Source organism: Peromyscus maniculatus, chromosome 12, assembly GCF_049852395.1.
Source record: "Peromyscus maniculatus bairdii isolate BWxNUB_F1_BW_parent chromosome 12, HU_Pman_BW_mat_3.1, whole genome shotgun sequence".
Lineage (NCBI taxonomy): Eukaryota > Metazoa > Chordata > Mammalia > Rodentia > Cricetidae > Peromyscus > Peromyscus maniculatus.
The window spans coordinates 22,954,149-22,971,707 of record NC_134863.1 but is presented as its reverse complement, the minus strand read 5'-3'; the positions used below and the strand labels follow the sequence as shown (position 1 = coordinate 22,971,707).

Sequence of the window (17,559 nt, the reverse complement as noted above, 5' to 3'; positions counted from 1 at the left end):
AGTTCAGTTGTTCTCAACTGTAATCACTATTTAGCAGCAAAGGTGATATATAGCACTCTACTGATATACCTCATATCTGTTTCCTAAAATACTCTGAAACCAATTTCAAATTTACAACCTTTTATTATAATAGATAGTTTTACAAAGAATAATTAGACCATACAAAAATCAAGATGGGATCCATTTTATTTAAATTCCAGGTTATAATCTCCAGTTATTTTCTGAAAACCATTTTTTTTTTTTTTTTTTTTTTGTTTTTCGAGACAGGGTTTCTCTGTGTAGCTTTGCGCCTTTCCTGGGACTCACTTGGTAGCCCAGGCTGGCCTCGAACTCACAGAGATCCGCCTGGCTCTGCCTCCCGAGTGCTGGGATTAAAGGCGTGCGCCACCACCGCCCGGCTCTGAAAACCATTTTTAAAAACGTGTACTCTGTAATAATCATTATCTGTTTCAAAGCTAGATGGCTAAGCTAATGGGAGAAGTCTCACAAACTAAAACCCCAACCCGTCCCCAAAACCCACCCCAAAACTGTTTAGAAATGGAAACAACTTGGTGTTTTAAAAATTATTTAAAAATTATTTTAATTTTATGCTTATAAGAGTTGTGCCTATATATATACATACATACATACATACATATATATACATATATATATATATATACACACACACACACACACATATATATATATGTTTGTATACCACTTGCAAGCACTGTGCCCAAGGAGGCAAAAACCCAGTACACTGGATCCCCTGCAACTGGAGTTACACATGGCTGTGAGCTGCCTCTTGCATGCTGGGAATTGAACCCAGGTCCTCTCAAAGAGCAGGCAGTGCTCTTACCTGCTGAAGCATCTCTGTTAAAGATGTATGTGGTGGCAATGTCTTTAAATACTCAGAGTTCTGTGAGGACGCCTTTTGAAATCCTCCTCCTGGGGTTGGAGAAATGGCTGGGCGGGGAAAACCACGTGCTGTTCCTTCCAGGCCTGGAGATCAGTTCCCGGCACCCACGCCAGGCTACTCACAACTGCAAAGTAACTCCAGCGCCATATTATCCAATAGCCTCTCCAGGCCTCCACAGCAACCTGGACATACACGGCGCACACATATTCACATTAAAAAAATTCCCTGCTATCAAATACCATGGTCAGTTAATCTATACTTGCTTAAAATCAGACCAGTGTTTTTGCTCATCAATTCCTACGTAACTGTAAAATGATTACATCAGTAGGTTTACTTAAAAGTTTCTTAAAGTGATAAGTATAGGCTACATGTTCTGAACAATTATTTTTACTTTTATCAAAATTCTAAATTTACATAATAACATTGTTGGGGATTGATAATAGAGCAAAAGATCTTTTAAAAATATGAGTTTTAATGATACAATTCTAAGTTCTTCACATGTGTAGAGTATAACTCCTCACATAATTTTTCCTTTTTCAATTTCATTTAATTTTATGCAAGTACTTTGCCTTCATGCAAGTCTGTATACCAAATGTGTGTCTGGTGCCAGTGCTTTTGTTGTTGTTGCTTTTGTCTTTTGAGACAAGCAAACTATGTAGCCCTCGCTGTCCCGGAACTCGTTATGTAGACCAGGCTGGCCTTGAACTCAGAACTCCATCTGCTTCTGCTTCCCAAGTGCCGGGATTAGGGTGCGCCGCCACCACTGGCTAGCCAGCACTCTTTATTGTTGGTCCTCCCCACATTATTCCTTTGTTCTCAGAATGTTTCTAACTACTTCTGAAATATCTTACAAACCCTATGTTATAGATGTGCCCAATTTTAAGTCATAGTTGTACATAAATTTTGTGAAAATAATGACCAAATCATATTTAGAAGCTCCAAGCTTCCTTTCAGTCAGTGCAGGATTAAATGGAAACAAACAACTATACAGTGTCTATTTATTCAATAAATTACTTATCAATGCATTTAATATGCTGGGCTGTAGGAATAGAAGAGAAACTGCCCACCTTACAGTACCAGCTCCTATGAAGCTTACGGTTCAGCAGATGACACTGTACTGTGATAACCCTTCAGAAAGTAACACTGCTTGAAAATAAAGAGCCAAAATGAAAGCCTAACAAACCTGAAAACTCCATAGATGTGTAGCTCCATCCTTTTGTCAGTAATTTACTTTAAATTTATCTTTAAAACTTACTTGACTATATTAAATATGTAAATATGAAATGTGTTCCTTTTAGCCTATTTGTCCTTGACAGAAGGGCCAACTACATTAAGATATTATAGAGAAGCTGCACAGATGAAAACTTACATAAAATATTTCTCATTTAGTTCTTCAGACTAAGCCAATCTAAATTTAAGATAGCAACTTTGTATTTTTTAATAGAATTTAATTTTCAGACCAGATTTAGGTTCACAAAAAACTGAATGTCAAGTACAGCAAGTTCTGTTGCATACCCTCGGCCCACACATGTGTACAGCCTGCCCACTATCAACAGCCTGCAACGGAGTGGTCTATTTGTTACAACAGACGAGCCTGTACCACCCCACCATTCTCAAAGTCCAGTGTATACCGGTTCCCTCTTACTGTTGGACAGTCTATGGGTTTCCAGATGTACGATGGCATCATCTGCCATAATCGCAGTCCAGTGTATGCTGGTTCACGCTTGCTGTTGCACAGTTTACGGGTTTCCAGATGTATAACGACATTATCCACCATTGTAGAACCACACACAATAGTTTCACTGACTGATTCTTCTCTCTAATCAAAATCCTGGGAACTCCTGGGAATGTTACTTTGTGACATTCCCCAAACATCACAAGGTTGGGATAATATGTATAAAGCCTTTCAGACCGCTTTGTTTTCTCTGACTAAGCATTTACTATTCTTCCCTGTGTTCCTTGACTTAATCTTTTTACGGCTAAGTACTATTCCATTGTCTGATGTGTATCAATTCACCTAATGAAGGACATCTTATTGGCTTCTAGGTTTTTGACAATGATAAGCAAAATTATAAACATCTATAGATAGCTTTCCTGTGGACCTAAGTTTGCAGTTAATCTGAGGAGATTCAAAGGGGTAGCACTGCTATGTTGTACGGTCAATTGATATAGGCTGTAAAAGCCTCTATAAATATTGTAAACAAATACGTTTTGTTTAATATCTGAGTAAATACATATGCGTGTGCTGTAAAAATCTTAAGACAAATGGAAATATGATGTATGTCCCTCAATATTCTTCCTGTAAAAGGGTGAACATTTTCAAATGTGAGTCATGGTCTTTTGAGTGAGGAATTAAATAGATGCTCCTGCCCAAAGAAGCATTTTATAACTAGTCAGACAGACACTTTGTGCCTCCTTTCTCCTGGAAACGATCCTACTCTTGATCAGAGTCAGCACTTCTGAAGAAGTTTTAAAAGGCCGCCTACTTACTTTGTATATATTCCAGTTTAGTGCAAAGGCACTACAATACTAAATATAAGCAGCCTCTTAAGGATGAAGACTATCCTCCCATCCTATCGGGACCAGCTTAATAAAAAATGTATAGATATAAGGGTGGAATCTAGGATACTCCAAGATAAAGACGTCTTGGTAGGAACACTGAAGCCTGTTGCCTAGTTATAAGTCAGAAGATAAATGGATATAAATAGGTAACCATATGCCTTTGTTTGCCTAGGAAATACGTATTTGTACTTGTCCCACTTTAGTTATTAATAGTACCCTCTTTCCATCTAAAGCCTAAGAGTTACATAGTCATCCTGACTGTGAGAAAACCGACGTTTTTTCCAGGCTCACTTCCTCCCCAGTGGGACAAATAAGAAAGAAGCTATCAGTCAGAGGAGCAGCTTAACACTAAGGCACTACACAGATGTTCACGGAGGGATTAGGACAGAAGAAGACACAAATCTGCACCAGCTCTTCTGAGTACAAGTTGATGTGTCTGCTTCTTCCCTCATTCAACAATATTTGTGATGTTGTATTTGGTATGTTGCCAACAATGCTGCAGAAGCTGAGGATTAGCATAAACATAAATGGAAAATTCCGCCTATAGAAACGGACAGTCTACTGAAGGAAACTCACTCATAAGCACACACTCCCCCCCCCCACATAGGTGGGAGTGTGGGGGCAGAGCGAGAAGCCTATCCTAAACCCAAAGCCAATAGGATTTGTTGTTATCTTGGAAGTGAAGCAAAGGAAAAGAAGATAATCTTTTTGTCTTTATATTCTCAGCATACATAAGAATAGGAAGTAATAAGGTTAAAAACTCTTGGAGCTGAAATGTAGCTCAGCGGTAGAGCATGCTTATTAGCATAGCCCAGATGGTGTGTTTTCTTTCAGTCAAAGACCACAACAATAATAACAAAGAAGAAAACAAATGAAAAACTTAGTTAAATGAAAACAAGAAAATCAGTAATAGTAATAATGAAGAAATTATATTTTTAGTATTTCATATGTGTAACTCAAGTGAAAATACTGAGTAAATAGGAAGCTGTAGCAACAAAGCCTAGTATACAGGAATTAGCTCTAAGCTAAAGACAGAAATCTTGATGGGAATAGCACGAGACTGGACTGGACAAGATTACTTAAAAACACACACGCACGCACACACGAGAATTAAAGACTAAACAATAAGAAAAAGGAAGACACTCCAAAGGAAATTGAAGCTGGGAGAATATCAGAGGATCAGCATCTAAAAGTCAAAAGTGAAAAAAAAAAATTAAAGTAGCAATCAATTGAGTTAAATTCTTTTGCCTAGCAGGTAAAATGAAGAGTAAAAACTGACAAGTTGGATTTGATAACATACACACATAGAGGCATTTCAGCTGTTTGTGTTAGTGAGAGCTATTTCAGCTCATGGGAATGACCTAATATACAAGAAAAGGCAACTGAGAGAGTGGAAAGTGGAGTCGGATGAGGCCTTGACTAGTCAAACGGGAGTGAGATCCAGCAGAAGAGAAGGGTGAGCTTTAGGAACACAGACCGTTCACCTACTGCAACAGGCTAAAACATAAAGGGAGATTATTTACTCAGACCGAGACTTAGAAAACAGGTACTGTAGGCTTAATGTGCAGTTTCAGAGCTGTTGTGGAGAAGGCAGAGCTGCAATTAACAAAGTATTGATGCTTCCAAGAAAGAGACGAAGGGGGAGAAGGTTAAAATTATGGAAGAATGTGAGCAAGGCAAAGAGGGAGGATGTCTGAGTAGCAAAAGACAGTAAAAACCATCGGTCCCTGGGGTCTTAAGAGGATTAAAAAAAATTATTGTAGTGGGAGTACTGAACAGTAAGCTGAAAAGAAAACAGTGCTAGTCATGTGAAATGCTTGCATCAGAAATTTAAGTGATATATTGAGTGGTGTTGAAAAGTCTTGAACATAATCATTTGAGTAGATTGTTCAAGTAACAGAAAACACAAGATCCCTGTGGATAAAGAGATCAAAAATAGAAAAGCCAAAGTTTTATGTAGATTATATAAGGATACTGGAAGCCACTAAACATGATTATCCAAATAGTGGGCAGAACAAAGACAGTAAGTCCATAGCTCAAATTCTCAGCAAATCACATGACTAAGAGAGATGCAGATGTTCAGAAAGGGAGGGAAAGGAAATATTGCCCAATGACATCTGATCTTACTGATGGAAGTTTAAAAAAAAAATAAATGAGTTGAGATTACAAAAAGCAGTTTTTATAGTCATGAACCAAAGAAAAGGGAAAAGGTAAGTCATCCACAAAATAGTAAGAACAAGAGAAGAAAGACATAACTCCATCTCTTGGTCCCATGGGAACTATTTACAAGAGCAGGATGGATGGATGATGTGAGAAACCAAAAGGAATGGTTGACACTGCTTATAAAATTATTATATATGTATTAATTATTCAAAACAAAGAATAGTTCTCATATGAAGTCTCTGAAGAAAAAAATTATAGCAAGATAAACCAATTCACAACAAATATATCTTAATAATTAAAGAGTCCCCTTTCCCAATTCACAATATAAACTTCTGAGGCAAAACCAAATGAATGGAGATAGCATGTAAACAACATTTTTATTACTACTGGTGAGGGTTAAAGGGTGGAGGAAATCCAGAGCACATGGGATTTGTGTGGCCTAAGGATAATATGAAGCAAAAGAAGAGAAGAGCCACTGTGGATCATTAAAAAATACCATTCCAGGTAACTGAAACAGATATTAATTTCACAAACATTTACTAAGCACCAACAGGAGCACTTGGTATCTTGTAGATCTTTGTAATTATTTGGTTTTCTTATCATTCAGAATACAATGACTTCCTAAAAGTTCCAAATATTCCACAGAACCTGGCACATAATCATAGTTTTAAACATGAATACTTCTAATAGACAAGCAGTTCAAATGAATTTGCAAGCAGTTTCTTTTAACTTGTAGCAGGGTGTGTTTGGGAATAACAGTAGTGATTGAGATAATAATTAAAGTTTTATTTAGTAACAACTCTCCAAATTGCTAAAGTATAATATAATTCAGTTAAAGAGAATTAGATTAAAAGTTAAGCTTCCTACAAATCTTTAAAAAGTTCTTCTCAGACAACATCAAAAGAGAAGACCCTGCTACTTACCAATCACAGTACAGAACATATTCATAGTAGTTACATACTATATGTTCAACAACAAATGAGGAAATGTCATCAATCTACTTTGCTCCTGACAACAACATGCAAATTCTTTTGGTGCTACAAAGCTGCCAAGCCTGAGTTATTATACAAATGTACTCCAGCATCAACTCAGATGCAATCACGTCTCAACTTCTTTTTCAGTTCCACTATATTTTATCCTATAAAATAAACTCCAAAAAGTCATAACTCAAGACTTGAACATATCAATTATGCAACTCATCAGATAGGTATAGGAAAGAAAAGTGAAATGTGATTACTCCGGGAAAAACCTCTGACCTAGGAATTTTTTCTACTTCCAGAGACAAAACACAAAGCTAAAGGACAAGAGAACTATCTGTTAAGAGGTTTGCAAGAGAAACTAACTCATTCCTCAGCGTACAAACACAACAGGAACCAATGGGGGGTGGGGTGGGAGTGGGGGAGTAATATTCAGTGGTGTAACAGGACTACAACCATCTTAGTGCCTAGGTTACTGTATTCTAAATTCTATATTTTCAATGGTTTTATATGCAAACTATTGGTTTTTTCATTTGTATATGTCCTAAGATGAATATCAGATATATCAATGTGTAAATACATATGTATAGTAATTTACATAAATCATCGGGTATATTTTTATTGATGATGAAAATATTATTTAATATTAATCCATAACAACCGGTAACACTAACCTTTAATTTTTTCATCCTTTTATGATCAGAATCAAGATAAAAACATTCTTAGAGCAGTCAGTATTCAATTTAAGAGTCAATCATTGCCTTTCAGTAAGTTTTGGCTGGAAGCAATCTCAGTGCCTACATATAAAATGATGATGCTTCCTACTCTTGAATTTCATCTTAAGCATATGAGAAATAGGTATAATTTCTGACTTTAAAAACTGACATTTTACTACCAAAAACCATTATGAGAAAATTCTAGTAACCAAAACAAATAAATCAGCTTGGCAATTATATCTATATTTACTGTGCTGCCTCTAGTGATGGAAGAAATAATCTTTAAAGGAAATTTGTTTTTAAAGGCCCAAAAGAATGTTTATGCATCTGTATGCATATTAAGAATCACTGACTTCAAAGGAAAAACCAGTTTCATTTTATTTTTAAATTAGACTATTTTGTACCCTCTTATTTTTCACTAGTTGAATATATGCTAAAATGTATTTTAAAATATTAATACTTCCTTTCATCTTCTTTTATACCAAACCACTAGCATTTCATTCAACTGCTTTTATTCTCTTCTCCTATTCAATATTCATTTCCCCTTGAAGTAATTTTATGGGACTTTTTAAAAAATTAAGACTTTTCCTGTTTGCTAGCTTCTTTACAATTTGACTGTGTTAAAAATATTCCATGACTATGCAATTGTACACATTTACTAATTCCAGATTCGCCTTAGACAGTATATATTTATAAAATGGAAGGACTCATTAATATCTTGACTAAATCAATTTAATGTAACTTTAAGATAAATATATATAATATTAGCTAACTATTACATCAATCTATTCTCAAAACATTAAAAATTAAAATATTTAAGCTATCTTTTGTTTCTTTACCATAATTTCTCCCTATGGTTATCTACTAACATGCAAAACTAAACAAATAGGGCATTTTCTTTTGTTCAAACATCACTCTTCATAGCATTTACCACCATCTAAAAATAAGATGAACATTATTAACTTGTATTTTAACAATATTCATTTTTAAAGAAGTCATTTAGCAGAATCAGAGACTGTTTTGTTTAGCATTACATAACATAAGGGAAATGTTTTTCATTTCCCCTTCTGTGCTAAAGATCTGCAGAGACGGACTAGAAACATAAAATTTCAGTGCCAAGATAACAACACAGAAGACACATTTTTAATAATAAATCTGCATGAAGACATCGTGGCAAAGCAAATATGAACATAAATATATTAAAAATAATTTCAACAAGTGGCATGTTACCTGGGTGGAGCTGGTGGCTACCGAGATGCAGTCAATAAAGCTGTGTCTTCGAGTGAAAAATGCAACTATCTGCTGCCAGCGTGAAGGCTCTGGCTCAGCCTGCAGTTCATCTGACGAGCCCTTTTTTGCCCAGTGTTTCTGCTTTGGGCCTACTGAGCCATGGCTAGAGCTAGTATTGCCTCCTCGACTGGCGCGAGAGTACAGAAGTGTGTTGTTTCCGAAAATGTAATTCATCTCTGCAGCCCTGCAGGTGGTTGCCAAGCAGTCTTACTTCTCTACCAGCTGCTGAGTGGTGAATGATCGGTAAAAACTGCAGCTAGAATTACAGCAGCATCACTTGTAGATCAGGGAAAATAAAAACCTTGAGAAATGATGCTCATTTTCTCTGTAGTTTCTTCTTATGAACGAGCTTGTATCTTCCTTCTGTACCTGTTAGCTGTATGATGGCTGAGTTTATTTTTGCAGACAGAAAAAGACGACATAAGGTGGATTTCTTTCTCGTGATTATTTTTTCACCAGCGTCTGCAGGAACCAAAAGCTGTTCTTTTGTTAGCTGATAACTAGACGGACTGAAATCCAGGAAGTGAGGTCGATTAGCAGGTAAAGAAGGATGTTATAAACACTGGGCTACCAAGACCCTTTGGGGCTGACTGATTTAACGCATTGGGTGGAGAAAGCCCGGGTTACTAAGTTTCAATCAGTGTAGAGTAAAATCCAATGGCATCTTCACTGCTTACATAAATTATAAATATGAACTGAATTTTAAAATACAAGGTTTCTTTCTGCTAACAGCTCTCATTGTTTAAAGTAATTTCATTATAAGAGTATCTGCTATTCACAAATTTTGACATCATAAAGGATCTTACATTATTTAGCATTGGTTTTTAAATTGAAGAGACCATGTGCTGAATTCTGAGGATCTAGTGTTAGGGAAAATATGTTTATAATACAGCACAATCATTTTATGAAGTATAATGATTTTTAATATTTTGATTACTGTGTCTACAACAGATTGATCAGCAAAATATATACATGGCCACTGGAGCCTTTATGATAAAAGAACTGTTAAGAAGGAATCTGTACCATCTGTTTAATATATCATAATCAGGAAGATTACAAGATTATGAGTTTATGCAAAAGAACAATAATAATTTTTGTATTATAAAACACTGTACAAATGTGCTCTGGCTCATAAATACTGCTTGATTTCTAATAAGCATTATTAATCTATATTTTTCCTGTGTTTTTTCATCATAGCAGTTAACCTTAGAACTGACTAGTGTTTAATATAAATTCTTTAAATTTTTTAAAATTTAGTTTACGTGTATGTGTATGTGTATATGCCACGTACATGCAAGTGACCAGGAAGGCCAGAAGAGGGCATCAGATCATCAGATCCCTTGGAGCTGGAGTGACAGGTGGTTGAAAACTGCCTGTTATGGGTGCCTGAACTCAACCCAGGCCCTTTGGAGGAGTAACACATGCTGGTAAACAATGAGCAATCTTTCTAGCCCCCATGGGATGCTAGTTAAAAAGCTCCCTAAGTAACTCTTAACACCTTCAATTTCAAGAAGTAGATTCTGAAGCCTAACCTATGCCATGCTATATTAGTATATGTTACAATATATGTCCACTTTTTAAAAGTGTATGTGAACAAAAGTGCTACTTGATAATAATTGAGTGAATCAATTTTTAGTCCTGTATGAATACATCATAAACTGTAGGCCCACTCATGAACATTTTTCAGATGTGGGAAAAATCTCAGTTGTGCACTTCACAGCAGAAATTAAATGTAACTACTGGACACAGCACTGCAGGTCACAACCCTGAGGTCCGCTGCAAACCAGGCTCTAGAAGAAAAGGTGCCTACATTATCTCTTTGGTTCCTTGCCTAAGACACGCCCCCAAAGAGCTGAGACCTGTGCGGGAGTATTAGGGATAAGACACTTTACCAAAGAGATTACAGCAGAGTTTGGTGTTTCTTTCCAAGGACTAGGAAAGCAGCTTGCAATCTGTGGTTCTAAAGAGATTAATTCTATTTAAGTCCAGTAGAGGAATATAAGAAAACATTAAAAGCTGACACAGATCTAAGAATCCTCTTTGAAGAAAAGAATAAGATCTCCTGAAAAACTAAGTTTTATTATGGACAAGGTATTTAATAAACAACTCATTAATACAGTTCATACAGAGAGTAGTCAGTTTGATCCCGAAATGTGTGCCATGAGCCATATATTCTGACAAACACCAAGAGAAAAGAAAAACTAAACCCAACACTGAAGTTTTGACGCAGTCTTTGATATTGTGGATTATTATGACAAAGACACTGAATATAAATCCCAAATACAAACCTACTTCCTCAACTTGCAAACAGTAATACAGACACAACAGCAATCCTTCAGTGTACACAGACTTATCCTTGAAAGCCACAGCACTTCAAAGTTGAGAGATCACATCATTTCACATTTCTCAAAAGCACAAAGTATGCTCTAATATATAAATTTCCTATTCAAATCTATTCACTACACAATTTCCAATTTCTCAAAAAGCTTCTGTATGAAAATGTCTTGTTATCCAAAGTACAAAAAATCTAGGCTCTAGATTAGGTCATCCACTGCCTAAAAGTATATGCATACAAAACAGTATATGTATCAAAATCATAATTGGTTCCACATATTTTGATTGGGATGTAGAAGACAATCAAAAGTACTTTACCGCAAACCAAAATAACTGCTGTCAACATCTTAGGGTATATGGAGATTAACCTTTTATATAGTTTAGTGTTTCCTTTCAAATGACTTCTTTGTATGTCTGCATGACTCTCTGTCTGCCATGTAAATGCTCGTGCCTATGGAGGCCACAAGAGAGGGCTTTGGGTCCCCTAGAGCTGGAGTTAGAGGTGGTTGTGAGTCACCTGATGTGGGTGCTGGGAATCAAACTCCAGTTCTCTGGAAAAGCACCACATGCTCCTAACCACTCAGCAACCTTTCTAGTCCCAACTTTCTCCTTTCACACTAGAATCCTAGCCTCACAACTGGAGAAAGCTTAGTTTAGGAAGGTGAACTACACATACACACAAACATCCATATGCATGTGGTGGCTCCTCTTGGTTGTTAACTACAGCTGGAATTAACTAAGGGTCAAGCAGGCAGGCAACTGTGCAGGATTACTCTTGGTCAAGTCATTTGAAGTAGGAAGAGCCAGGTTAAATCTGGGCCCCAGCCTCTGGTGGCAGCCCTACACAGGACATGGAGAAGGAAGGAAGCTTTTGCTCTCTGCCTGCTTGCTCTTCTCGCTCTTGTTGCCAGGTCCATCCCTTCACTGTTATTCAAGCTAATTCTTTGGGATTCTGATGGACACTTTAGACCAGCTGAGATATTCAGCTTGGTGGACCAAGCAACCATAAGATTCTTCCATTTCCTGTCAGGAGACAGCTATTGTTAGATTAGCCGAACAACAGCTTTGTAAACATATCTATACATTCTAGCAGTTCTGTTTCACTGGACAACCCAGACTAGTGTACGTACACACACACACACACACACACACACACACACACACACACACACACACACACACAGTAGCCCTGGCTGGAGTGGAACTCATACAAATCTGCCTGCCGGGACTAAAGATGTGTACCACTATACCAGCAAAGTACATATTAATGATCATTATACAAAACTTAAATATCATAATAAGCTTAGGAGTATAATATATCTTTTAAGCAGAAGTAAAGATAGTTCAAAATTATACAGAATATCAATTATTTGCATACATATTTCCAAACTTACAAATCAACCCAGAAGCCTTTATGTATAATTACAAAACAAAATATTAAGTAATCTTAGTGGACAAAGAGTGCTATTTATTTAGAAAAGCAAACACACAAAGACATACAGACAGACACACAACTCTCATTTAAGTAAATCCCTTCTGTATGAGCACCACCTAGTGGTCAAACTGTATACAAATTACATGATCTTAGTTTAAGGCCACCCCAACAAGAAATGAAAAATGAAAAAAATTTTACATGAAAAAAAATCCTTAGGGCCGGAGAGACAGTTCAGTGGTTAAGCACACGTATTGTTTTTTCAGAGAATCCACAAGAGTCCCAGTGCTCAAATCAGACAGCTTTACAATCAACTGTAAATCACTCCAGCTCCTGGGGATCCAATACCTCTGGCTCTGGGGTGCGGGTGGGTGGGCGTAAGGTTGGGGGAGGGGGGTGGTTGCGTGCATGCATGTTCATGTGCCTGTGCTAGCGAGTGCATGCACATACACAAACCCTGACATACACATGCACACAAAATTTTTAAAATATTTAAGAATGAAAAATCCGGGGGCTGGAGAGATGGCTCAGAGGTTAAGAGCACTGGCTGCTCTTCCAGAGGACCTGAGTTCAATTCCCAGCAACCACATGGTAGCTCACAACTACCTGTGATGAGATCTGGTGCCCTCTTCTGGCCTGCAGTCATACATAATAAATAAATAAATCTTTAAAAAAAAAAAAAATGAAAAATCCAACACATATATTCCAGGGTTGTAAAAATGAGTTAATTTCAAAATTGCTCATTATTTACTTGAAACAGGAATTATTCTCTTTTTTTGGAAGATTTTTTATTTTTTTTTTAACTTTTCTTTCTTTTTTTTTTGGTTTTTTGAGACAGGGTTTCTTTGTGTAGCTTTACGCCTTTCCTGGAACTCAACCAGGGTACCAGTTAGGAAAGGGGTATGGCAGAGGGCTCCTAGTACCCTGGTACACTGAACTGAACTTCAATGCTCAAGTCTCTCCCCTACAGTACTTACTCCAGGGTTGTTTCTAACTTGGCTTTCTTTAACACCTTGTTTAAATGTCGACTTTCTTATGTAATGTGATTCCTCCTATTATTTTATAACATACTGCGAGGGTTAGTTTTAATTATCAACCCGGCAGAGTCTAGAACCATCTGGGAAGGAAGTCTCAATGAGGGACTGTGGATTATAATGGCCCATGAGCATATGTGTGGGGACTAACTTGATTAGTGGGAAGATCCATCCTCCATAGGTGGCACCCTGTCTGGGCACCCAAGTGAGCAGACACTGTGTGTGTGTGGTTTCTTAGCTTTCTGGTTTGACTGTGGATGCCATGCGACCAGCAGCCTCCAGTCCCCATGTGCCCTGACTCCCCTGCCATGAGCTGTAACCAGCAATTCGGAGCCAAATCAGCTCCTTCTCCCTCAGGACGCTTGTCAGGGTGTTTACCACAGCAGCAGAACTGATACGGTATAATCATGCTCCATCTAACTTCCCATTAAAGGACTAACCACTGAAAGCTAAATCAGGATTACTCTAGAATACCTGTTTATGTTTTTGAGGTATAAGCAAAACTGTTATCTAGCAATTATGGCTTGGATTTCTTTGTTTTTGATTGTTTTCAAAGACAAATTATCAGTCCATGCTGGCCTCAAATTTGAAATCCTACTGTTTCAGCCTCCAAAGTACTAGCATAGCAGTTGATTTTTTAAAGGATAATCATCTATTAAATAAATTTTACTGTTTTCTTATTTGAGGATTTGTTTTGTTTTGATCTAACGTAAGCCACGCCGGCCCCAAACTCACTATGTAGACAAAACTTTGAATTCTTAGTCCTCTGGACTCTGTATTCCAAATGCAGGATTACAGGCACTCAACACAATGCCTTCTGACTCTGAATTGTTTTTACTTTTCTATCATTAGCTATTATTCGAATTATGAAGACTGAAGCAGTGCCTAGTCAATATTCAGCTCAGCAAATCAATCTTATTCAAAATACTTACCATAATTGCAAAAATAATAATTGGAGGAAGCATTAACTAAAATAAAGGATACATGAAAAGCCACATAGGGGCTGAGTGTGGTGGAGCATGTCTTTAATCCCAGGATTTGGGAGGGAGAGGCAGACGGATCTCAGTGAGTTCAAGGCCAGCCTGGGCTACAGAGTGAGGTGAGTTCCATGATAGCCAGGGCTATTATTACACAGAGAAACTCTTGTCTCAGAAACAAAAACAAAACACACCCACACACCCACACACCCACACACCCACACACCCACACCCACACCCACACAGGAAAAAAGGAGCCAACAGGGATGCCTACTATCTTAAACGTCAATTTAAAAATATAAGTTAACAACAATGACAAGTGTTAGAAGGGAGATATCCCCAGTGGCTGGATACTCCTAGGAGCCACTGGCTAAGAAACAAAACCCCAGTGCCAGGTGTGGGATAGCTCTGTGTACTGGTGGTCAAGGAGTCCCAAAGGCCCCTAAAACAATACAGGCTCTTGTCACTGCTCTCAGTTGTCACCAGAACTACATCCTAAGACCTTACGGCTGAAGATACATCTTGGTCGTAAGAACAAACATCAAGCTAGAAATGAACTGGAAGCATTCATAAGGCTAGAAGGAATGCAGGCAGCTAGGGGAAGTAAGGTGAACAGTGGTCTTTTGTTTGTTTGGTTTTTGTTGTTTTTTGAGATAGGGTTTCTCTGTGTAGCCCTGGACGTCATGGAACTTGCTCTGTAGACCAGGTTGACCTCAAACTCAGAGATCTGCCTGCCTCTGCCTCCCAAGTGCTAGGATTAAAGATGTGCGCCACCACTGTCCAGCTAACAGTGGTCTTAACTATGAGCTACAACACCAACCTGCCAGAAAAGATTTGACCACTGGCGCCATAGCAGCATGATTGGTGGGGTGGGGTGAGCCAACTACTCTCTAATGGGATGAGCCCTGATGCACAAAAGGGAATCCATACCTAGTACTGTACGTCTGGACAGTAACCTGTGCCTAGAAAAATCATAGGCCCTTGGAAAGAATTTACTACTATTGTTTATCTAGAGTGATGTGGTACGGAACTACCTTCTACACTCTATCTGTGTTTATAACATAGATAGATGCTACTATTACCTTCAATCAGAGAAGCTTCTCTATGCAAAGAACAGTGGTGAATGCAGAGATTCATGGGTGTCAAAAACAAGGGAACTTGTGTCCTCAGCCCTAAACAGGATGTTTTTTTTTTCTTTCTTTCTTTTCTTTTCTTTTTTTTACATTTTTATTGTGTACATGTGCGCCATGGTACACATGTGGAGGTCAGAGGACAACTTGCAGAAGATGGTTCTCTCCTTTCACCATATGGGTCCCAGGTATCAAATTCAGGTCATCAGCTTGGCAACAAGCACCTTCACCCACTGAGTCATTTCACTGGCTCTAGAGGAGATATTTATAACCCCCATCCAAGGTTCAGGGAACATTGTAGAAGAGGGCATGGAAAGAACATAAGAGCCAGAAGACAAGGAAATGGTTGTAAAATATTATCTCCTGGACATGGCACAGCTGTTGCAAATAATAAATGTAGTCTTAAAGAAAATGGCCTCAAAAGGAGTGGCACTATTAGGAGGTGTGGTCTTGTTGGAGGAAGTGTGTCATTGTGGAGGCAGGCTTTGAGGTCTCATATATGCTCAAGCCACACCCAGTGAGACAGACCACTTCCTGTTGCCTGTGCAAGATACAGAACTCTCAGCTCCCTCTCTAGCACTATGGCTGTCTGCCCACAGCCATCATGATGACAATGGACTGAACTTCTGAACTGTAAGCCAACCCCAGTTAAATGTTTTCCTTTAGAAGAGTTGTGTGGTCATGGTGTCTCTTCATAGCAATAGAAACCCTAACTAAGACAGGAACTCCCAGTAGTTATGGTTGTCTGCACTGGGTCTGTGTAAGACGGGACTTACCAATATCAGCCAAGGACAGAGGAGGAGATCACTGGGGCCTTACCCTCCTCGCTGAACTAATTGGTTACTGATAAATCTGAGGGAAGGAAAATCACTGTCTTCAACTGTGTACCCACTGGTAATCCTGCGAGGTTCCACCGAGTCATTTCAAACCCATAGTCACACAAATGGCCCTAGCTAAGCTTAGTAGGTCACAAAAACAAAGATACAAACATAGGCTAGGGACTTAATAGAGGAGGGGACTGTCAACAGGGGTCAGGGATCAAAAATAATCAGAATGAATTATATACATGCATGATATTATCAAATAACAAATTTAATTAATAATAATAAAAAACAGACACTGAGTTGTACAAATTCCTTAAGAAATGCTTTGCTTCATTATAAACCACAATACTATAAGGGCAGAAAAGGCCCCTGCATTGGCTTTTTTCTTTTAAAGAGGTTATTAATCTGATATTTGGACATGGTATATTATATAAGACCATGTTTCACTACTGAGTTCCCTATAATATTCATCTCTTTAGAATCTATCAATTTTAAGTTTTAAAATTTTTACTTTCTAATGAAAAGAAAAAGAAATTCTGTTGGTGGAATATTTTAACTAGGCAAAGATATGTTGCATTTGTTTTACCTTGCCTGCCTGAGGCACCTGATTGGTCTAATAAAGAGCTGAACGGCCAATAGCTAGGCAGAAAAAGGACAGGTGGGGCTGGCGGGCAGAGAGAATAAATAGGAGGAGAAATCTAGGCTCGGAAAGAACAGGAGGAGGAGAAGAGTGGAGAGAACAAGGGAGAAGCCCAGGGCCAGCCAGGCAGTCCCCAGCCAGCAGACAGGAGAAGCAGTGAAAGCAGGATGTACAGATGGACAGAAAAGTCAACAGTCCAAGGCAAAGGTAGATAAAGAGAAAAGGCTGGTACAGAACTCTAGTAATTTTACCCCTTTTTCTTTTTTAAACTTTATTTTTTAATTTTTTAAGGATTTATTTATTTATTATGTATAAAGAAGTGGGTGCCAGGAATTGAACTCAGGACCTCTGGAAGAGCAGCCAGTGCTCTTAACCTCTGAGCCATCTCTCCAGCCCTAAACTTTATTTTTATTTTATGTGCATTGGTGTTTTGTCCAAATCCATGTCTGCATGAGGGTGTAGGATCCCCTGGAACCATAGTTACAGGTAGTTATGAGCTGCCATGTGGGTGCTGGGAATTGAACTTGGGTCCTTTGGAAGAACAGTCAGTGCTCTTAACTGCTGAGCCATCTCTCCAGC

The 17,559-nt window shown here is 38.1% G+C and overlaps 1 protein-coding gene across 17 annotated transcripts in view; it reads right to left on the bottom strand.

The window, feature by feature from the left end:
- The window catches only part of Dlg1 (discs large MAGUK scaffold protein 1), a 206,914-nt gene that overhangs the window by 117,606 nt on the left and 71,749 nt on the right, over positions 1-17,559 (bottom strand). For 3 of the 17 annotated variants that reach the window (XM_015993333.3, XM_015993334.3, XM_015993335.3), the window contains exon 1: positions 8,550-9,211. The exons of 12 other annotated variants lie outside the window; for them this stretch is intronic. In XM_015993333.3, the coding sequence (XP_015848819.1) occupies positions 8,550-8,783 (234 nt within the window). In that variant the 5' untranslated portion in view covers positions 8,784-9,211. Of the gene's footprint in view, positions 1-8,549; positions 9,212-17,559 lie in introns of those variants that run through there. 2 more of the 17 variants (XM_015993332.3, XM_042259159.2) reach the window with 2 other exon arrangements.